Source organism: Oncorhynchus keta, chromosome 34, assembly GCF_023373465.1.
Source record: "Oncorhynchus keta strain PuntledgeMale-10-30-2019 chromosome 34, Oket_V2, whole genome shotgun sequence".
Classification (NCBI taxonomy): domain Eukaryota; kingdom Metazoa; phylum Chordata; class Actinopteri; order Salmoniformes; family Salmonidae; genus Oncorhynchus; species Oncorhynchus keta.
In genome coordinates, this window is record NC_068454.1 from 46,696,443 (window position 1) to 46,719,997 (window position 23,555).

The 23,555-nt window shown below is 41.5% G+C and overlaps 1 protein-coding gene across 1 annotated transcript; it reads right to left on the reverse strand.

Annotated features, from left to right (window-relative positions):
• On the reverse strand, window positions 1-12,784 carry LOC118367203 (fas apoptotic inhibitory molecule 1-like). The gene is made up of 5 exons (XM_035750354.2): window positions 12,572-12,784; window positions 12,112-12,261; window positions 11,484-11,712; window positions 6,572-6,621; window positions 1-2,556 (listed from the first exon to the last, which is right to left on the reverse strand). The coding sequence occupies exons 2-5, from the start codon at window positions 12,223-12,225 to the stop codon at window positions 2,407-2,409; spliced, it is 543 nt and encodes a 180-aa protein (XP_035606247.1). The 5' UTR covers window positions 12,226-12,261; window positions 12,572-12,784; the 3' UTR covers window positions 1-2,406.
• Window positions 12,785-23,555: the final 10,771 nt, after the last annotated feature.

The following is a 23,555-nucleotide window of genomic DNA, read 5'->3' on the forward strand; positions in this document are numbered from 1 at the left end:
TGATATTACATGGATTTAATCAAATAAGTCATGTCTGACAAGTTCAACAAAATATAAACATTATAAACATGTTGAAACACCTGACACACAAAACAAAATATACACTATATATACAAAAGTATATGGACACCCTTTCAAATGAGTGGATTCGGCTATTTCAGCCACATCCCTTGCTGACAGCTATATAAAATCGAGGACACCGCCATGCAATCTCCATAGACAAACATTCTCCATAGACAAACATTGACAGTAGAATGGCCTTACTGAAGAGCTCATTGACTTTCAACATGGGACTGTCATAGGATGGCACCTTTCCAACAAGTCAGTTTTTAAAATTTCTGCCCTGCTATTGTGAAGTGGAAAGTCTAGGCTCAGCCGAAAAGTAGCAGGCCACACAAGCTCACAGAACGGGACCTCTGAGTGCTAAAGTGTGTAGCGCATAAAATATTCTGTCCTCGGTTGCAACACTCACTACCAAGTTCTAAACTGCCTCTCGAAGCAACATCGGCACAAGACCTATTCGTCGGGAGCTTCATGAAATGTGTTTCCATAGCCAAGCATCCACACACAAGCCTAAGATCACCATGCCCCCGTGCACAAAAGGAGGTCCATACAGAAATGGTTTGTCGAGATCGGTGTGGAAGAACTTGACTAGGCTGCACAGTGCCCTGACCTCAACCACATCGAACACGTTTGGGATGAATTGGAACGAAGACTGCAAGCCAGGCCTAATCAGTGCCCGACCTCACTAACGCTCTTGTGGCTGAATGGAAGCAAGTCCCCACAGCAATGTTCCAACATCTAGTGGAAAGCCTTCCCAGAAGAGAGGAGGCTGTTATAGCAGCAAAGGGGTGACCAACTTAATGTGCCCATGATTCTGGAATGAGATGTTTGACAAGCAGGTGTCTGTCCACATACTTTTGGTCATGCAGTGTACATAATACAAACAATGCAGTAACTATACCTGAATACATATAGTGCTCTTTTGATATAAAATAAATAGAATCTGAGAGTAACAGCACAGTTTATTCTGTTCATGTCAGACACTGGCTAGAATCTAGCAAAAGAAGTCCCGTTCCATTGAATTGACCCCAAATCAATCAATCAATCACAGATATAGGAAAACTGGTACATGGACAGGTTTACGTTATACTTTGGACAGGTGTATTTTCACATCAATATCCAATGGCAAGTGTCAGTTTTTCATCTCTCCTGGACAGACCACATAAATATACATGGTAGCGTAGATCTGTCAAAATGCAAAGGGATGCATGGGATAACGAGCAGCATTAGTTCTGGTGCTTTGGACAAATCACAATTTCGCAGATGTTAGCACTTTTTTTCCCGTAACTTGCAAAGTGGACATTTTGCCCATAGACTTGCCCGTAACTTGCAAAGTGAGATTGTGAAGCTCTTCGTTCCGGTTTTGATCCTCATTCTCTAAACACCCAGAACATAATCAAGTATCTGACCAATTATGCGAGACTATAGTTCTGGGTTAACTGAGATGAATCATTCTTAACAGTTAACACCTCCAATACAGCATCAAAATTCTGAGTGAACCCCAGTGTGGTTTTCCTTTATCTGCAACTGTTAGAATTTGGGCCAACAAGTTCATATACTGTATTTACATACACTTATCACCTACCAAACTTGCCTAAACTCAATTAATTAATTAATTGTAAGGGCTGACATCAAATAATCATTAACATAAACATACCATTGATGTTACCAACTATGCACGGGACAGATCTGTTTATAAACTTTATACTCCAGTTATTACAATTAATTTGTTTTAGAATGTTGCAGCCTACACAAAAAAGCAAATTACTGGCACATTAATGCATTATAAGTGAGCTACATGGCCCATGGACAGGTTCTGTGTCCCAAATGGCACCTTATTCCTTTTATAGTGCACTACTTTTGACCAGGGCCCATATGGGAATAGGGTGCCATTTGGGAAGCAGATGTGTGTTTTGTAAATTACAAGTACAAGGATGATTCCTCATACACAGTGCACTTTCTGGAAAGTGACTGGAATATCAACTTAAAAATGAAGAAATGTTTTCCCATTTAGGAAAAACACTTAATTGACATTACTACTCCTCTTGACACAACTGTGCAACCTGCCTTTCACTCACTGGTGATAATGTCAATTTACCAGATAAAATTATATAAAATACTGTATGTCTACAGAACTGGAGCCCATGAGGTACCTCTGCACGATGCCCATGATCTTTGGTGGTTAACCATCTAAGATCATGGACATTGTGCAGAGGTGCCTCATGGACTCCAGCTTGACAGTGAAATATCACACAGCACCAATGTTCAGTTTATTATTTTGTCCCTGATTTGAAAAAGGCTTTCTTCACTCCAACAAAGTGCTCAAAACACCTATACAGACAATCACTCTGTGGTTTCAGCTATCTCTGTGCCATCCACAAGCAAAGTGTGGATAATGCCATCTCGCCTCTTTCCACTGCTCACGGCCTTAATGCAACAGTCATGGTCGCTTAGAGTGAAGTGTGTCTCAGTACCGTCTTCCACAAACTCCCCCTGTGAACGAGATAGAGATTAACAGATTTCAGTAAAGTTTAATGTAATGTAAATATTATACATAAATTAAGAGTGTATGGAGGGATATAGAGGGCCAGTTTGATTTTAAGTGGGCTAGGAGGTTAGGAGTGGTGCATTTCCCTGTTTTATTGCGTCTTCTTTATAAAATCAAATAATGTTAACCTCAATTTTTTTCCTAGAATCCTCTCATACATTTTCTAATGGTATCAGGTGTTGAAAAAAATATTTTGTGTTAAAATAATCAAAATGATATGTGCCTCATTTGCATTAATACACTGGGTGTATTTAATATATTAATACATTAACATAAAGGTGTGGAACAGGGCTGCAACCACCAAAAATGACTGTCTAGGCCTAAATTACCTGCATATACCAGTGCTGTCTAGACTGACTCATTAATTACCATTGTTGTCACCTTCTGTTACATAATTCAACAAATGTATCAATATACCCTTGGATTAAAAGTCAACACACTTGGCTTTAGATAACATCGATACATACATTACATTGTTTGCGAGATCAGCCATAATATCACTATAATCCAAGTGTTAATTTTCAGAAGTTGCTTTCATAACAGCAGATTAATTTGTAAACATTTCAACTATATTAAATTATTACTTAATTAAATTCCAAAAAAATGAACACCCATCAAAAAAGGTAACTTTTTTCTTTTCTTGTGATGTAAGTGTTGAGATGATGAGTTAAATTTACAACAAAGCTTAAACATTCTTATCGATGCAACAGAAAAACAACGCATTCCATTGAGCCCTTGACAGGATGTGCTTGACAGGACATTACAAAAATGTCTGCGGTTGTAACGTTAATGGGGAAAATACTAAAGGCACGAACAAGAGTATGAAAGAGTCGCAGCTGCCATTTGACCAACTGGCAAGTGTCTTCACTGACATTTTCAACCTCTCCCTGTCTGAGTCTGTAATACCAACATGTTTCAAGCAGACCACCATAGTCCCTGTACCCAAGAACACTAATGTAACCTGCCTAAATGACTACCGACCCGTAGCACTCACGTCTGTAACCATGAAATGCTTTGAAAGGCTGGTCATGGTTATAATCAACACCATTATCCTAGAAACCCTAGACCCAACCCAATTTGCATATCGCACCAACAGATCCACAGATGATGCAATCTCTATTGCACTCCACACTGCCCTTTCACACCTGGACAAAAGGAACACCCATGTGAGAATGCTGTTCATTGACTACAGCTCAGCGTTCAACACCATAGTGCCCTCAAAGCTCATCACTAAGCTAAGGACCCTGGGACTAAACACCTCCCTCTGCAACTGGATCCTGGACTTCCTGGATCCTGGACTTCCGGGCCGCCCCCAGGTGGTAAGGGTAGGTAACAACATATCCGCCACGCTGGTCCTCAACACGGGGGCCCCTCAGGGGTGCATGCTCAGTTCCCTCCTGTACTCCCTGTTCACTCATGACTGCACAGCCAGGCACGACTCCAACACCATCATTAAGTTTGACACAACAGTGGTAGGCCTGATCACTGACGACAATGAGATAGCCTATAGGGAGGAGGTCAGAGACCTGACCATGTGATGCAAGGACAATAACCTCTCCCTGAACGTGATCAAGACAAAGGAGATGATTGTGGACTACAGGAAAAGGAGGATCGAGCACTCCCCCATTCTGATCGACGGGCCTGTAGGTTGAGAGCTTCAAGTTCCTTGGCGTCCACATCACCAACAAACTAACAGGGTCCAAGCACACCAAGACAGTCGTGAAGAGGACATGACAAAACCTATTCCCCCTCAGGAGACTGAAAAGATTTGGCGTGGGTCCTCAGATCCTCAAACGGTTTTACAGCTGCACCATCGAGAGCATCCTGACGGGTTGCATCACTGCCTGGTATGGCAACTGCTCGGCCTCCAACCGCAAGGCACTACAAAGGGTAGTGAGTACGGCCCAATACATCACCGGGGCCAAGCATCCTGCCATCCAGGACATCTATACCAGGCGGTGTCAGAGGAAGGCCCTAAAAATGGTCAAAGACTCCAGCCACCCTAGTAGTCATAGACTGTCCTCTCTGCTACCGCATGGCAAGCGGTACCAGAGCGCCAAGTCTAGGTCCAAGAGGCTTCTAAACAGCTTCTTCCCCCAAGCTAATCAAATGAGTATTGTGATCTTATTTCTTATTTCTATGCACATTTTCCAACTCCAAACTATACAAACTTGAATGCTTATTGAATGGAATTATTTTTAGGTGATATGTATTTGTGTAATGAGGGATTGTGTGGCGAAATTGGATAACATTTACATTAAGCTGTGCATAATTATTAGGCAGCTTCATTTAATTGACACTGAAAAGTCAAACATTTTAAAATGCCTTTCGGGCAGATGAAGCACTCTTTAAATAGCTAAACTATTGAGGCGTGACCACCGGACAATCAAAAGTTTTGTTGCGAATCGTCAGCTGTGGCACAAAAAATGCAAAGCCACCAGGAACCCATTATCCTCCAGTGCCACCATATTCCAGAAGTACAAGGTGTCAAGTGCTCAGAGACATGGCCAAGGTCAAGATGGCAGAAACACGACCACCACTGAATAAGATTCACAAGTTGAAGCATCAAGATTGGGCAATTTTTCAAAGGTTTTATGGACAGATGAAATGAGAGTGACTCTTGATGGACCAGATGGATGGGCCCGTGGCTGGATCAGTAATGGACACAGGGCACCACTTCAAGTCAGGCGCCAGCAAGGTGAAGGAGGGGTACTGGTATGGGCTGCTATCATTAAGGATGAGGTAGTTGGACGTTTTCGGGTTGAAGATGGACTGAAACTCAACTCCCAAACTTACTGCCAGTTTCTGGAAGATACCTTCTTCAAGCAGTGGTATAGGAATAAGTCCTCAGCATTCAAGAAGGCCATGATCTTTATGTAGGACAATGCTCCATCACATGCATCCAAGTATCCACTGCTTGGCTAGCCAGCAAGGGCCTCAAAGATGCCTGGCCCCCTTCCTCACCTGACTTAAATTCTATTGAGAACTTGTGGGCCCTTCTCAAATGTGAGATTTACAGTGAGGGAAGACAATACACCTCTTTGAACAGCATTTGGGAGGCTGTAGTTGCTGCTTCAGCGAAAGTTGATCGTGAACAGATCAAGAAACTGGAAGGCTCATGGCAGTTATTGAAAAGAAGGTCACTGAATATTTTTGAAGGGCCAACATTTTTATTTAATTGCCATTTTGTGTTACTTATTTGTTACACTTACTGAAATGTTGAATAAACACATGAGTTGGGAGAAATTATTTTTGTAATTTAGTTGCCTAATTCTGCACACTAATAGTTGCCTAATAATTGTGCACACTTATATATTCCCCGAGAAAGACAAAAATCACCTCTCCTTTGTTACACATTCTGGTTTGAGGTTCAATAACATTTTGGATTGACTGAGAGCATTGTGTTTGTTCAACAATAAAATGAATCCTGAGGAACACAATTTGCCTAAATTGTGCACGCAGTGTATTTGCACTGCCCACCCCTCCTCCCTCTACACTGCTGCTACTCTATGTTATTATCTATGCTTAGTCACTTTAATAACTCTTCATACATGTACATATTACCTCAGTTACCTCGACACCAATGCCCCCGCACATTGACTCTGTACCGGTACCCCCTGTAATATAGCCCCGCTATTTTAATTTACTGCTGCTCTTTAATTATTTGTTATTATTTCTTACTTATTAAAAAACGTATTTTCTCAACTGCATTGTTGGTTAAGGTCTTGTAAGTAAGCATTTCACTGTAAGGTCTACTACACCTGTTGTATCCGGCGCATGTGACAAATATAATTTGATTATAATAAAAGCAATCAATCCAGCAAGATTTAAGTGACAAGTCGATTTTGCACCCCTCAAACACAGGAAATAAACAGATTGCCCGGTAGACGGGGCATCCGCGTTTTACTATTCATCTTTTTGCTAAGTGATTCTCAGCATGATTGGAGGGAAGATGCTTACCGCTGTCTCCATTTTTTGTCCATTACACCAAATATCCATAGTGTCTTTCTCTGTGGAAAGAGAAATAACACATATTAGGCAAACATCAATAAAATACTTCAGGATACACAGAATGTAAGCAGCACATATTGTACTCCTGATTGATGATCACCGTGAGAACATGCCTTTAAGATAGCTGTGACTTGGCTTCTGCCAAAGTAAAGCATTTTTCTTAGGCTATGTTCAGATAAGCTTTTGAGTGATTTCAAAGGAGCGTGAGTCAAAATTACCAATAGACTGAAAATTAACCTGGACTTCTCCAGTCTCTTTCAAATGCTCTCCTGCTATCCTTTATCGAGATGGCATTGTGTTGGTTATGGTAGTAGGCCTAACTAAATTAATTTGTGTTTTCCTTCAGTGTTATTTTTCATGTAATTATTTAGAGAGCACATTCAATTAAACTGTTCATTTAAAGTAGATGTGACTTAAGGGTAGTGTGCGTAACACTTCAATTGTTTCTGAGAGCAAGGGTGATGGACTTTTCATGCCAGTGAAATTCGTAGCTGGTCCACCTAAGTGTTTTTTTCGGGTCACCGAAATCCAAACAGTGGGGCGGGCCCTTTCAGTGTAAACTGAAACAACTAAAACCAGATATAAAGTATGTAGAAAAGATAATGACCTACAGTTGAAGTCAGAAGTTAACATACACCTTAGCCAAATACATTTAAACTCAGTTTTTTATAATTCCTGACATTTAATCCTAGTAATAATTCCCTGTCTTAAATCACCACTTTATTATGATAATGTGAAATGTCAGAATAATAGTAGAGAGAATGATTTATTTATGCTTTAATTTCTTTCATCACATTCCCAGTGGGTCAGAAATGTACATACACTCAATTAGTATTTGGCAGTATTGCCATTTAAATGGTTAAACTTGGGTCAAATGTTTCGGGCAGCCTTCCACAAGCTTTCCACAATAAGTTGGGTGAATTTTGGCCCATTCCTCCTGACAGAGGCGGCAGGGTAGCCTAGTGGTTAGAGCGTTGGACTAGTAACCGCAAGGTTGCAAGTTCAAACCCCTGAGCTGACAAGGTTGAACAGGCAGTTAACCCACTGTTCCTAGGCCGTCATTGAAAATAAGAATTTATTCTTAACTGACTTGCCTGGTAAAATAAAAATAAATAAAAGAGCTGGGGTAAACGAGTCAGGTTTGTAGGCCTCCTTGCTCGCACGCACTTTTTCAGTTCTGCCCACAAATTTTCAATGGGATTGAGGTCAGGGCTTTGTGATGGTCACTCCAATACCTTGACATTGTTGTCCTTAAGCCATTTTGCCACAACTTTGGAAGTATGCTTTGGGTCATTGTCCATTTGGAAGACCCATTTGCGACCAAGCTTAACTTCATGATGCCATCTATTTTGTAAAGTGCACCAGTCCCTCCTGCAGCAAAGCACCCCCACGACATGATCCTGCCACCCCGTGCTTTATGGTTGGGATGGTGTCCTTCGGCTTGCAAGCCTCCCCCTTTTCCCTCCAAACATAACGATGGTCATTATGGCCAAACAGTTCTATTTTTGTTTCATCAGACCAGAGGACATTTCTCCAAATAGTATGATCTTTGTCCCCATGTGCAGTTGCAAACTGTAGTCTGGCTTTTTTGTGGCGGTTTTGGAGCAGTGGCTTCTTCCTTGCTGAGCAGCCTTTCAGGCTATGTCGCTATAGGACTCGTTTTACTGTAGCTTTGTACCTGTTTCCTCCAGCATCTTCACAAGGTCCTTTGCTGTTGTTCTGGGATTGATTTGCACTTTTCGCACCAAAATACGTTAATCTCTAGGAGACAGAAAGCGTCTCCTTCCTGAGCGGTATGACAGCTGTGTGGTCCCATGGTGTTTATAATTGGTTACTATTGTTTGTACAGATGAACGTGGTACCTTCAGGCATTTGGAAATTTCTCCCAATGATGAACGAGACTTGTGGAGGTCTACAAGGTCTTGGCAGATTACTTTTGATTTTCCCACGATGTCAAGCAAAGTGCCACTGAGTTTGAAGGTAGGCCTTGAAATACTTCCACAGGTACACCTCCAATTGACTCAAATTATGTCAAGTAGCCTATCAGAAGCTTCTAAAGCCATTACATTATTTTCTGGGATTCTCCAAGCTGTTTAAAAGGCACAGTCAACTTAGTGTATGTAAACTTCTGACCCACTGGAATTGTGATACAGTGAATAATATGTGAAATAATCTGTCTGTAAACAATTGTTTGAAAAATTACATGCACAAAGTAGATGTCCTAACTGACTTGCCAAAACTATAGTTTGTTGACAAGAAATTGTGGAGTGGTTGAAAAACGAGTTTTAATGACTCCAACCTAAGTGTATATAAACTTCCGACTTCAACTGTATATATATATGTTTTATAATATAGTCTTTGAGAACTTACAATCACCAATATAAAAGCTAGACAGTCAGGGAGAATAGAAAATTCCCAAAATAATATTATAAAATTTAGCATTATTTATTTTGTTTGAGCAAAAGAACACAGAATTATCCATAACAAAATGCATAGAATTGCAGGAAAGTTTCTCTGAGCTGCCTGTCAAAATGTGTACAATTGTAGAAAAATGTATTTTAAAACAGAAAAAAAATATCCGCTCCATGGAGAAATATGTAAAATTGCAGGAAATTGGCCTAAAAATTATAAAAATGATCTACACCGCTAAGATGGGGGCCTCTACAAATCAGCCGCGTCAACGACCGCGTCCATTTTCACACCAACCAGTTGCTTCTCTCTATGAATACAGGGACAGGGTTGCCAAATACAATCAAGGAACACATACAATTAACTGCCTACCAACACAAGTGGATCCTGAGCTTGTAAAGTGGAGACGTCAAAGAACGTCAAGTAAATATTGCTGGAGAAACCTTGACTTTGGAGACAGCGTCGTGTTTGTTACCAAATGCATGTGCAGTGGTTAATTAATGATAAATAAGTGAATTGTTTCCCCCCACAGTTTACCAAGATGATTAGCTAGCCACTTAAAATGGTTTACAGTCAGGCAATTGCTTCTACACTATTTTGCAAGCGAGCGTGACGCTGCCGTATCCGTGGCGCTACCGTGTCAATAAAATGTGTCCAAAAATGACGTGGTGTCTTCAGTTTTTTACATTTTTACACGCAATGGTAAAATAGATGTATTTTTAAAGGTGTTTTCAGACTCTATTAAAACAGATGGTGAGAGTATAACATTGGGGAAAGTAGGCCGGATTCGAACCTATGCTGACACTGTAGACGTGCCAGAGGCTGCGTTATTACTGCTAGACCGGCCAACCCATCTGAGCCATTTCTTAGAAAAGGGGACAGTATCACCTGATATCTGAACTTATCTGAGCAGTGGTGTAGAGGGCAGGTGGCAAAGTGCCAAATGAAGAAGAAGAATAAGGATTTGGCCTTAGAAATGAGCACCTGGAGCATTTCTTTTTTTTTTTTTTACAATGACGGCCTATCTCGGCCAAACCCTCCCCTAACCCGGACGACGCTGGGCCAATTGTGTGCCGCCCTATGTGACTCCCGATCACAGCCAGTTGTGATACAGCCCGGGATCGAACCAGAGTCTGTTTTTTGACGCCTCTAGCACTGAGATGCAGTGCCTTAGACTGCTGTGCCACTCGGAAGCGCAGAGTTTTAGGTGAGAGGTGCCTTGCTCAAGGGCACAACAGCAGGTGATGGCATCTCCATTTGCCAGCTCTTGGTTTCCCCCTCAGACTTAGGATTGGAACTGGAAACCCTCTGGTTACTGGCCCATCTCTTTAACCTCTGGGCTACCTGTCTTTCCCAGCCTGGAACAGTTACAAGGCCTACTGTTTTCCATAAGCCCTAGGATGGTGGTGTGGAGTTTAGAGGCTATAAAAATAACAGCCTCATCCATGACATACCACCAGTGGATGATAAGTGTTGGTATTCTGGTGGTCTTTGTTTTGATTGCCGAGGTGTGCAAGTTTTAAGGGCCGTAGCATAAAGAAATAGGCTAACACTATACTAACCACACTAGGAGTGAATATTTTTACAGTCATGCCCACTCTGTTCAATAGTGAACCATCAAAGGTACTATAGCCTAGCTAATGCAATGGTAATTTGTCAGTTCCATATCCTCAAACTAACAAATGCAACAACCAATAACCGAACACATGGGTTTGTGAAAAGGTCATTGACTGCGTTCATCCACCTCTGGCCTGCTCGCCTCCCTACCACTGAGGAAGTACAGTTCCCGCTCAGCCCAGTCAAAACTGTTCGCTGCTCTGGCTCCCCAATGGTGGAACAAACTCCCTCACGACGCCAGGACAGCGGAGTCAATCACCACCTTCCGGAGACACCTGAAACCCCACCTCTTTAAGGAATACCTAGGATAGGATAAAGTAATCCTTCTCACCCCCCCCCCCCTTAAAAGATTTAGATGCACTATTGTAAAGTGGCTGTTCCACTGGATGTCATAAGGTGAATGCACCAATTTGTAAGTCGCTCTGGATAAGAGCGTCTGCTAAATGACTTAAATGTAAATGTAATTTTTTTGCACCATTGCCTGTCATTGTGTTAGGACAAGTCAGACCTAACATTACCATGGGGCATTTTATAAACAGTGAAGTTTATTTTGAACCCATCTATTTCACTTTGAAGTTCCAGAGTGGCTGACATAGCCTATCAGCATTCAGACTTGAGTAATTTGATGTAATTTATATTTTATGGGAGGTGCTTTGCAAACATCCACAAAATACAAATATTGCCACAGCAATCTTTGGCACTTTGTAAATAAATCTCAATGGCTCAAAAAGACAGGCAGTGTTCAATATCAGTTTCCCCTTATAGTGGTTGACACACTGTATGTTTACATTAAAAGCTGGGGAGAGGAAATGGACACATAGGGCACATATCTTACCCAGGACGACCCTGCAGTCGATGCCGTCCAGGTTCAGCAGCCAAGTGTTGGTGACTTTGGAGCGGTTCTCCATGTACGTTTTCAGGCTCTTTCCATTGATCTCCAGGGTGTATTCGTAAGCAAAGCCGCTCACTGCGTCAATGTTAATGGTCGCTTTGGTGGCCGCACTTCCTACATTGAAGGTCTCCTTTCCCACCAGCTTGAACATCCAGTCTCTTCTTACAATTTCCTGGGCAAAGGGACAAATGCAAGAGGTCCAATAATTCAGTGTGATTCTATGTTACTGTCATACTGTTATAATATTAGACCTATATTCAAAATGCCTACATTTACTTGACAGTACCCGAGTAGTAATTGTAAGCAAATATAATATATATATATATATATATATATATATATATACACACACACACACACGACATGGCAAAGACTGACATGTTAAATGGTTCTCTGAATGTGACTGCCATTGAGGGAGATCAAGAGAAGCTACCACTCAATCTCAAACAGAGAGAGGGAGTGAGTTTAGTGAGTGGGAGAGATTCTCCGAGTTTGTTGATGCTTGACGTTTTGTCTGCTTGTCTAATAAATAGGGTTAAGTGTAACGTAACTATTATTTATCAAGTTTTACCTTTCCGTCTATGTAGATGATCCTTTTCCCCGTGGTTGTGCCATGTTCAAACTCAATCCGATGGACTCCATCGCTCAGGGCCACTTCCCACACTCCTACCAGGTCGCCCGACATTCTGACCTCCTTGCTGGCCCGCTTTGGCCACCAACTCTAGAACATTGAAACAAGATTAACTAAACTTTTCAAAGGGGTCACGACATAGCATGGTGCCAGACCGAAATAAATCTATGAGAAGGACCTAGCTACGTTAGCTAGTTAATTTGAGTAACCACAGTGACGTTAGCCTGGAGATCATTTAGCATATTATATAATTTAGCTAGCTAACTTTAGTTAGATTAACGTTACTGTTAGTTACAAATTAGTTATTAAGGAGCCTGCTTGCTAGCTAGTTAGCTAACGTAGCTAACTTAACCATGACACTGATAGCCAAAGCTAGCTCGCTAGCTAACGTTAGGCTTACCTTTAAGTACCTTGCTAGCTACGTTTCAGGAACGGTTTACTAGCTAGAAAGCTTCCTACTGTAAACATATAACAATAGTTTAGCTAGTTCGCTAGCTATATCTACACGTAAAGTGCTTGTTTGTCGCTAGGACATCAGTTCGCTTCAGTCCAGCAACGCATCAAAACAACCAAAACTGATACGTTACTATGGAAACCATGCCACGTGACAGGCTAGGAAGAGAAGAAACTGCCAGATGCGTCAAAATAGCCAGGATGTAAGCCCGCACTGGGGAGCCAAATTTAAAATGGAATTATATGTAGGCTACTCGCTGCATAAAATTGCCTATTTCCGACTGTGTACATGTAAATCAGAATATGTTTAATGATACAAACAGAGCTTGACCAGTCAGCCTCCAACCTAGTTAATACATTTCAAATCAAATTGTATTAGTCACATGCAATACAACAGTGAAAAGCTTACTTAAGAGCCCCAAACCAACAATGTTTTTATTTTCAGTTCACCTTTATTTAACCAGGTAGGCCAGTTGAGAACAAGTTCTCATTTACAACTGCGACCTGGCCAAGATAAAGCAAAGCTGTGCGACAAAACCAACAGCACAGAGTTACACATGGGATAAACTAACGTACAGTCAATAACACAATAGAAAATATGTATACAGTGTGTGCAAATGAAGTAAGGAGGTAAGGCAATAAATAGGCCATAGTGGCGACTTAATTACAATTTAACAATTAACACTGGAGTGATAGATGTGCAGATGAGGAAGTGCAAGTAGAAATACTGGTGTGCAAAAGAGCAGGAAAACATATGGGATGAGGTAGGTAGATGGTTGGTTGGATGGGCTATTTACAGATGGGCTGTGTACAGCTGCAGAGATCGGTAAGCTGCTCTGTCAGCTGATGCTTAAAGTTAGTGAGGGAGATATGTGTCCAACTTGAGTTATTTTTGCAATTCGTTCCAGTTATTGGCAGCAGAGAACTGTAAGGAAAGGCGGCCAAAGTAGGTGTTGGCTAGCGAGTAGCGTGTGCTACGGGTGGGTGTTGCTATGGTGACCAGTGAGCTGAGATAAGGCGGGGCTTTAACTAGCAAAGACTAAAAGATGACCTGGAGCCAGTGGGTTTGGCGAGGAATATGAAGCGAGGACCAGCCAATGAGAGCATACAGGTCGCAGTGGTGGGTAGTATATGGGGCTTTGGTGACAAAACAGATGGCACTGTGATAGACTGTATCCAATTTGCTGAGTAGAGTGTTGGAGGCTATTTTGTAAATGACATCGCCGAAGTCAAGGATCAGTAGGATAGTCAGTTTTATGAGGGTATGTTTGGCAGCATGAGTGAAGAAGGATTTGTTGCTAAATAGGAAGCCTATTCTAGATTTAATTTTGGATTGGATATGCTTAAGATAGGGGGCAGCATTGGGAAGTTTGGATGAGAAGCGTGCCCAAAGTAAACTGCCTGTTACTCAGGCCCAGAAGCTAGAATATGCATATGCATAATTCGTATATTTGGATAGAAAACACTCTAAAGTTTCCAAAACTGTTAAAATAATGTCTGTGAGTATAGCGGAACTCATATGGCAGGCGAAAACCTGAGAAAAATCTAACCAGGGAGTGGGAATTCTGAGGTTTGTCGTTTTCAAGTGAATGCCTATCGAATATCCAGTGTCTGTGGGGTCAGATTGCACTTCCTAAGGCTTCCAGTAGATGTCAACAGTCTTTAGAAGTTGTTTCAGGCTTCTATTGTTCAAGGGTGGAGAATAAGAGCACTCAGAGTAAGTGGCTCAGCTGAAAAACATGAGTTGTTTATCTCACGTGGCCATGAGTGCGACGTTCGTTCCCTTTCCTTTCTAATGAAAACGGTATTGTCCGGTTGAAACATTATTGAAACTTTATGACTAAATCACCCTAAGGATTGATTAGAAACATTGGTTGACATGTTTCTACGAACTTTAATTGAACTTTTTTGACTTTTCATCTGGATGTTGTGCCCACGCTTTGTGCATATGGATTACTGAACTAAAGCGCGTAAACAAAAAGGAGGTTTTTGGACATAAAGATGAACTTTATCGAACAAAACAAACATTTATTGTGTAACACTGAGTCCTGGGAGTGGCACCAGATGAAGATGATCTGATTAATTTTAACGCTATTTCTGACTTTTGTGACACCTCTCCTTGGCTGGAAAATGTCTGTATGGTTTTTACGGTGGGATTCTAAATGGTCGGTGATCTGTTTGTTCACTTGGCTTTCAAAGACTTTATAAAGGCAAAGCAGGATAGATACAGGTCCGTAACAGTTTGGGTCTAGAGTGTCTCCCCCTTTGAATAGGGGGATGACCGCGGCCTCTTTCCAATCTTTAGGAATCTCAGACGATACGAAAGAGGTTGAACAGACTAGTAAATAGGGGTCCAACAATGGCGGCAGATCATTTTAGAAAGAGAGAGTCCAGATTGTCTAGCCCAGCTGATTTGTAGGGATCCAGATTTTGCAGCTCTATCAGAACATCAGCTGTCTGGATTATGGTGAAGGAGAAGCGGGGGGGCTTGGGCCAGTTACTGTGGGCGGTGCAGAGCTGTTGGCCGGGGTTGGGGTAGCCAGGTGGAAAGAATGGCCAGCCATAGAGAAATGGTTATTGAAATTCTTGATTATCGTGGATTTATCGGTGGTGACAGTGTTTCCCATCCTCAATTCAGTGGGCAGCTGGGAGGAGGTGCTCTTATTCTCCATGAACTTTACAGCGTCCCTAAAATTTGGGGAGTTTGGAAAAAGCTAGCCTCTGTTTTGAAAAAGCTAGCCTTTGCTTTCCTAAGTGACTGTGTATATTGGTTCCTGACTTCCCTGACAAGTTTAATATCATGGGGACTATTCGATGCTAGTGCAGTACGCCACAGGATGTTTTTTTGCTTGTCATGTGCAGTCAAGTCTGGAGTGAACCAAGGGCTATTTCTGTTCTTAGTTCTACATTTTTGAAAGGGACATGCTTATTTAAGATGGTGAGGAATGCACTTTTAGAGAACAACCAGGCATCCTCTACTGACTGGATGAGGTCAATACCGTTCTAGGATACCCGGGCCAGGTCGATTAGAAAGGCCTGCTCGCAGAAGTGTTTTAGGGAGCGTTTGACAGGGCTGAGGGGTGGTCGTTTGACCGTGGACCTATAACGGACGCAGGTAATGAGGCAGTGATCGCTGAGATCCCGGTTGAAAATAGCAGAGGTGTATTTAGAGGGCAAGTTGGTCAGGATGATATCTATGAGGGTGCCCATGTTTATGGATTTGGGGTTGTACCTGGTAGGTTCATTGATAATTTATGTAAGATTGAGGGCATCTAGCTTAGATTGTAGGATGGCTGGGATGTTAAGCATATCCCAGTTTAGGTCACCTAACAGTACAAACTCTGACGATAGATGGGGGGCAATCAATTCACATATGGTGTCCAGGGTACAGCTGGGAGCTGAGTGGGGTCTATAACAAGCGGCAAGAGTGAAGGACTTATTTCTGGAGAGATGGATTTTTAAAAGTAAGCTCAAACTGTTTGGGCATAGACCTGGATAGTGTGACATTTGAAAAAAATATGGATAAGGATAAAAAAATAAATGTAACAAGTAATTAAAAAATAGCGGGACTATATACAGATGGGTTACCGGTACAGAGTCAATGTGCGGTGACACCGGTTATTTGAGGTAATATGTACGTGTAGGGAGAGTTATTAAAGTGACAATGCATAGATGATAACAACAGAGAGTAGCAGCGGTGTAAAAGAGAGGGGGGGGGGTGGACAATGCAAATAGTCTGGGTAGCCATTTGATTAGGTGTTCAGGAGTCTTATGGCTTGGGGTAGAAGCTCTTTAGAAGACTCTTGGACCTCGACTTGGCGCTCCGGTACCGCTTGCCGTGCGGTAGCACAGAGAACATTCTATGACTAGGGTGGCTGGAGTCTTTAACCATTTTTAGGGTCTTCCTCTGACACCGCCTGGTATAGAGGTCCTGGATGGCAGGAAGCTTGGCCCCAGTGATGTACTGGGCCGTTTGCACTAACCTCTGTCGTGCTTTGCGGTTGGAAGCCGAGCAGTTGCCATACTAGGCAGTGATGTAACCAGTCAGCTGCTACAGCTGCTCTTAATAGTGCAGCTGTAGAACCTTTTGAGGATCTGAGGAACCATGCCAAATCGTTTCAGTCTCCTGAGGGGGAATAGGATTTATAGACTGAGGTTATTATATATTAATACAATCATCAATTAAAGATCCAATATCAAATTAAACTTTATTTGATGTGCATTTCAAAATCAAATCAACATACCGTAAAATGCTTACTTATGATCCCTTTTCCATGCAGTTAAATGTGCAAATAGGTAAAATAGTAACACAATTAAATAACAATGAAATAACAATAACGAGGCAATATACAAGGCCTACCAGTACCTTGTCAGTGTACTGGGGTATGAGATAGTTGGGGTGATTTGAAGTACTATGTGCATGTATATTGGCAACCAAAACTGATATATTACAATGGCAACCATGCCACGTGACAGGCTAGGAAGAGAAGGAACTGCCAGATGTGTCATAGTAGCCAGGAAGTAAGGCCTGGCTATTAAAATTGAATCATATGTAGGTTACTGTCTTTGCATAAAATGGCCTGTTTCCAACTGTGTACATGTAAGTTAGAATATGTTTAATGATAAGTAGAAAGTTTTCAAAGTCATGATAAAGCCTACCAGATGAGCTAAATTTATTTTATGCTTGTTTCGTTGCAAGCAACACTGAAGCATGCATGAGACACCAGCTGTTCCGGACGACTGTGTGTTCACGATCTTCGTAGATGACGTGAGCAAGGCCTTTAAACAGGTCAACATTCACAAGGCGGCGGGGCCTAGCGGATTACTAGGACGTGTACTCAGAGCATGCGTGGACCAACTGGTAAGTGTCTTCACTGACATTTTCAACCTCTCCCCGACCAAGTCTGTAATACCCACATGTTTCAAGCAGACCACCATTGTCCTTGAGCCCAAGAATGCAAAGGTAATCTGCCTAAATGACTACCGCCCCGTATCACTCATATCGGTAGCCATGAAGTGCTTTGAAAGGCTGGTCATGGCTCACATCAAAACCATATTCCCGGAAACCCTAAACCCACTCCAAATCGCTTTACTCTTCCCCAACAGATCCACAGATGACACAATCTCAATCGCACTCCACACTGCCTTTTCCCACCTGGACAAAAGGAACACCTATGTGAGAATGCTGTTCATTGACTACAGCTCAGCTTTCAACACCATAGTGCACACAAAGCTCATCACTAAGCTAAGGTCCCTGGGACTAAAAACCTCCCTCTGCAACTGAATCCTGGACTTCTTGATGGGCCGCCCCCAGGTGGTAAGGTTGGGCAACAATTAATCTGCCACGCTGATCATCAACGCTGCGCCCCCTCAGGGGTGCGTGCTTTGTCCCCTCCTGTACTCCCTGTTCACGTACTCTACACACAGATACACCGTCTGGTACAGATCTGACTCACAGCAGTTTTTATTTTTTTTATTTTATTTTATTTTATTTTATTTTATTTTTACAGGGACAGTGCACATTAATCAACGTTTCAGTAAAAGTGCCGGTTTTAGCCAGCTAATTGTCAACCGCAGTCCCTGGGCAGGTTATTAAAAACAATTACAATATAGACAATAGCACCATAGACATAGCAACATAGCAACATAGGACAAGCAAGACATAGCATACAGACAGAGCAACATAGAACAAAAAGCAGCAAGACAAAATTCATAAACGCAACAAAGTGTTTCCACACCTCACAAGCTACAGACAACAGACAACATGGAAAGCGGCAACACACAGCTAGGGACCATGTTCACAAATCTGATTGACCTTTAGCCATGTCTTCAAGCATTTTGTGAAAGTGTGATATGTGGTGCAGTTATGTGTGTCTGATGGCAGTGTATTCCAGACATGGGAAGCTCTCACAGAGAATGCAGATTTACTAAAGGTGCTTTTCCTTAGGGGAACTATACAGTCACCTCTCATGGCAGACCTTGTGGATCTGCTGCCATATGTCTGGGTTTTCTGTTTAACAAAAATATTGAGTGGAGGGGGAGCCAGGCCATTAAGGATCTTGAATACAAGACATGCGTCGGTGTATTGCACAAGATTTTCCCAACTCAAGAGCTCATGTTTTCTAAGGATGTGACAATGATGATGGCTATTGGGCTTCCTATCAAGCACTTTGAGAGCCTGTTTGTAGACAGACTGAATAGGTTTTAATGTTGTACAGCAAGCTTGGGCCCAACTCGTCAAGCAGTATGTTAAGTGGGGGAGTATAATAGATTTGAAGTACAGTTTTGCTACCTCTGTAGTCAAACAATTTCGTATAAATCGGAAATTAGCTAGATTGAATTTAGTTATTTGAATTACCTTTTTCACATGCTTTTTAAAAGAGAGGTTGGAATCAAGTATGATGCCAAGGTACTTAAAATCGGATACCACCTGGAGCTTCTCCCCTGACACATAGACATCTGGCTCAGTAGCATCTGTTGCCCTCTTTGTGAAGAACATGCAAACAGTTTTTTTCACATTGAGATGCAAACACGAGTCACTGAGCCACTTTGTAACCTGGACCATTACAATAGTGAGTTCTTGTGCAGCTTGTTGTTTGCTCTTTGCATGCACATGTATCACTGTATCATCTGCATACATTTGAACTTCAGACCCAGTACAGACAGAAGGCAGATCATTAATGTACAGGCTGAACAGGAGGGGCCCCAGTATTGACCCTTGGGGCACGCCCACATCATAGCTACGAGTGGGCGACAGCTCATTGCTCACTCTGACACACTGAGTTCTGCCTTCAAGGTATGATTTCATCCATCTCAAGGCATCAGGGGAAAAGTTGAACTTGGACAATTTTGTGATGAGAATCTCATGGTTAACAGTATCAAAAGCCTTCCTTAGGTCCAGAAACACAGCCCCAACAGCACCCCTTTGTCCATCTTGGACTTCACATTTTCCAGAAGAAAGCAGTTGGCCGTTTCTGTGGAGTGTTTCGCTCTGAAGCCAAACTGCATGGAGTGTAATGTGAAGGGGCTGTTGTTGAGGTGGGCAATCAGTTGTTCTGCTACACACTTTTCAACAACCTTTGACACCACAGGTAGTATACTAATGGGCCTGTAGTTACTCATGTCAGCAGGGTCGCCTGATTTAAAGATGGCCGTTATTATGGCCGACTTCCATACCCTTGGAAACACACCGAGACCAATAGATGTGTTGGTGACCTTAGTAATGGGGCCAATGAGTGACTCTTTGTAGTTTTTAAGAAAGGTAGAGTCCATCCCAAACACATCTTTGGCTTTAGAGTTCTTTAGTGAGCTAATCACCTTGTTCACCTTTGACTCAGACACCTCCCTTATGATGAAGACAGGTTGAGTGTCATTCACTAGCACTGAGCCCAAGAAATCAGTGGAGGGGTTCTGTGTCAGTAACCTGACAGAGTCAATAAAGTACGAATTGAAGGCTGTTGCTATTTCAACTGCATCCTGTGTTAGAGTGTTATTCACCATGATTTCTAGTCTTTTTGCAGTGTTACTATGGTCTTTCCCTGTTAACTTTTTTAGATTCTCCCATATCAATTTATAATTTCCCTTTGCTTCACCAATTATGTTAATAAAAAAGTTTGCCTTGGCCTGTCTGATTTCTTTTATCACCTTATTTCTCAACATGGTAAACCTACGTCTGTCATGCTCTAATTTAGATTTTAAGGCTGTTTTTAGAGCATAATCTCGTTCTTTCATCAATTTCCAGATTTCTCCATTTAGCCAAGGAAGAGTGCTCTTTTGGCCAGGTTTGGATTTGATTTTCTTTAGGAAGCCATTTATTGTAGTCTGGATTGTGGATAGAAAAACCTGACTATCAGCTTCCACGTCTGTATAGGACAAGAGATCATTCCAGTTTATTCCCTTAATTGCTTTTTCAAAATAGTTTAATTCACTCTTAGGTATTCTGAGTTGATCCGGCTTTCTAACAGTAGAGAGGTTAAACCTGCTCTTAGACAGCTTTCTGGCTATAAGTGTCAGACAGCCCAGTATCAGACAGCCCAGTAACCATATTGAATGATTTAGTCACTCTCTCTGGTTTATTACTGAACACCAAATCAATCTGTGTTTTAGAGCAACAAGTCACCCTGGTTGGCCCTTTAACTAGTTGTGTAAGGTCAAAGGTATTAGTGATCCGTTTGAGGGTTTTCCTACAACACTTGTCTTCATAATTAATGTTAAAATCTCCCATTAAGATGACCTCTTTCCCAAAATCACATTCCCTAAGCATGGTATTAAACTGATCAAAAAACACAGTTTTGGTGGAAGGTGGCCTATACATTCCAATGAGGGTAAAAGACATTTGGGGAGACAGTGTAACGTTCAGGCCGATACATTCTAGTTCCTTATCACATGACCACTCAATTTTGTACTCATTTCAATGTATTCCCATCTTTCTAACAAAATCCTTTTTTTTAATCTCCATAGATAAACTAATATCTGCTTTTATCTTGAACAAGAAAAACCCTCTGATACGTAAGAGCGTATTGCAGAGATCTCGTCCCCAGGGTGGTCTAGCACTTATGTACTTTCAATATTATTACTGGGCAGCTAATATAAGAATCATGCTATCATGCAATATTGACAGAAATCCCAGATTACACGGCCAAAATGGTTGACCTTGGAGACCCCATGGTGTGGCTCCACCTCCTTAGCTGCCTTACTCTGTTGAGCCTGTTTCCAAATACACTAAAAACCTTATTGTGAAACATTCTCAAAATATCTGGAAACTGTTCAGGCGATCGTTTGGGCTCAGTGAATGTTCAACTTCTGCCCCATTATTATTAAAGAACCATACTGTACATTCTCTCCATTATTAGTCCGGGCGTTTCATATCTGGTCCGGAAAAGGAATTTCTTCACTGAACGACTTGTACATTGATATGGATTTTGCATATTTTGAACAGTTAATAAAAAAGTTTAATATTCCTAGATCCCATTACTTTAGATACCAGCAATTGGGTAGTTTTGTATCTGCATACTCTAGCCACTTACCATCACATCCACCTACATCCCTTCTAGATTCTATGTTTTATATATAAGTGTACTGTTATATCAAAGGGGGCATAAGCTTGATCTATACATTATTAAACTTGCACAATCTGGATTCCCAGAACTCTCTAAAGAATCAATGGGAAGAGGATTTAGGTGAACAACTTTCAGATGAAACTTGGCAGAGTAAGCTTCTGTCACGCCCTGGCCTTGGTTAACTTTGTTTTCTTTATTATTTTGGTTAGGCCAGGGTGTGATATGGGTGATTTATGTGTTTTGTCTTGTCTAGGGGTTTATTAGATTAATGGGGTTGTGTTCAGTTTAGTTGTCTAGGTAAGTCTATGGTTGCCTAGAGTGGTTCTCAATCAGAGGCAGGTGTTTATCGTTGTCTCTGATTGGGAACCATATTTAGGCAGCCATATTCTTTGGGCATTATTCAGAGTGCACCACAGGAGGCCCCTCTAAACAGTTCTATGGGCAACATGCTGGCATTTACTACTCTTCTAGCACAACGTCTTATACTATGTGAGTGGAAGGATCTGTTTCCTCCTACTTTTAAGCATTGGATAAAGGAAGATATGCAACATCTCAAGCTAGAGAAATACACTACTCATTTAGGAGATATGCAATTACATTGTATAATACCTGGCAACCTTTCCTATCCTTTGTAGAAGACATGGACCCAGCTAATTTCACAACTCCGTAAACCAACCCAAATTTAGAATTGGTATCATTATTTTGACTCTTAACTTTTTGTTTTATAACTTTGTATTTAAAAAATATATATATTATATTACTCATTGTATTTCATGCTTGCTTTAAGTCTGGTTTCGGGGTGGGGTTCTGTTAGAGCATTGGGGGGTTGGAGTGGGTTTGATTTGGTAGGGGATCCGTGTGCTGCCCTCTACCTGTTCTGTCTTATTTGTATAATCATTAAAAAAAACATTGAAAAAAATAATATACAGTTTAAGTCGGAAGTTTACATACACTTAGGTTAGAGTCATTAAAACTTGTTTTTTTCAACCACTCCACAAATTTCTTGTTAACAAACTATAGTTTTGGCAAGAGGTATTCGGAGTGGACTTCTACTCCGACTAAGGAGGTGTGCACACCATCCACCTCTTCCGTGTGTGTGTGTGTGTATATACCTGTGTATATATATATACAATTATTTATTACAAAAAACACAAGGAAAGGGTAACATTAGAACATGAACGACAAACAATACAGCATCAAGTCACTATCAAACATGTATCCTTCTTTCCGCAACAGAGCCATCCTTATGTGTGAAGGTGCGTGATAGTGATATAAAATGTCATAGTTTCCCTTTTTCATGATCACAATCTTGTGAAGCCCGAACCCTCCAATATCCCCCCCACAGTTCCCCAATGTTTATTTGAATGAAGAGTGTGTGTATATGCATGTGTAAAAACACCTGCACGGCATCAGCCTCAGGCAAACCAGCATTAGTTGTAAAAACACTGCCACTTAGTGTCATTCAAATGTACTTTTATTATGTTTTATTTAGATTTTTTTTCCCTTTATCTTTTGACCATCATTCTCTCTCTCACACAGCAACTCCACTCCCACTTGTCTCCAATTCCACATACCAACCCTCAGCTTCCCTCAGCCCATCCCATCTATCTCTGCTGGCCACTCACTTTGCGTTTCTAAGCAACACATATCTTTCAACTATGCTATGATGTTTAACGTACAATTTAAATCTATCTAATCTACAGATTGCGTGTTGAAGATAAATACTTTTACTAATTAGTAATTGACTGACCCGGTCTCTCCAGATCTCCTAACAGTAATATTTCTAGGGTCAATTTTAGATCAATGCTATGCATTTTCAGCCATTCCTGAACCTGAGACCAGAAACATGCTACCTGAGAACAATACCAAAAT

What these genes read in the sequence shown, in the direction of transcription:
- LOC118367203 (XM_035750354.2), bottom strand. Translation starts at nt 12,225, where the DNA reads ATGTCGGGCGACCTGGTAGGAGTGTGGGAAGTGGCCCTGAGCGATGGA. An exon ending in TCATCTACATAGACGGAAAG is followed by an intron (nt 11,713 to 12,111) that starts GTAAAACTTGAT and finishes CCCTTTGCCCAG; the next exon opens with GAAATTGTAAGAAGAGACTG. An exon ending in CGACTGCAGGGTCGTCCTGG is followed by an intron (nt 6,622 to 11,483) that starts GTAAGATATGTG and finishes CTCTTTCCACAG; the next exon opens with AGAAAGACACTATGGATATT.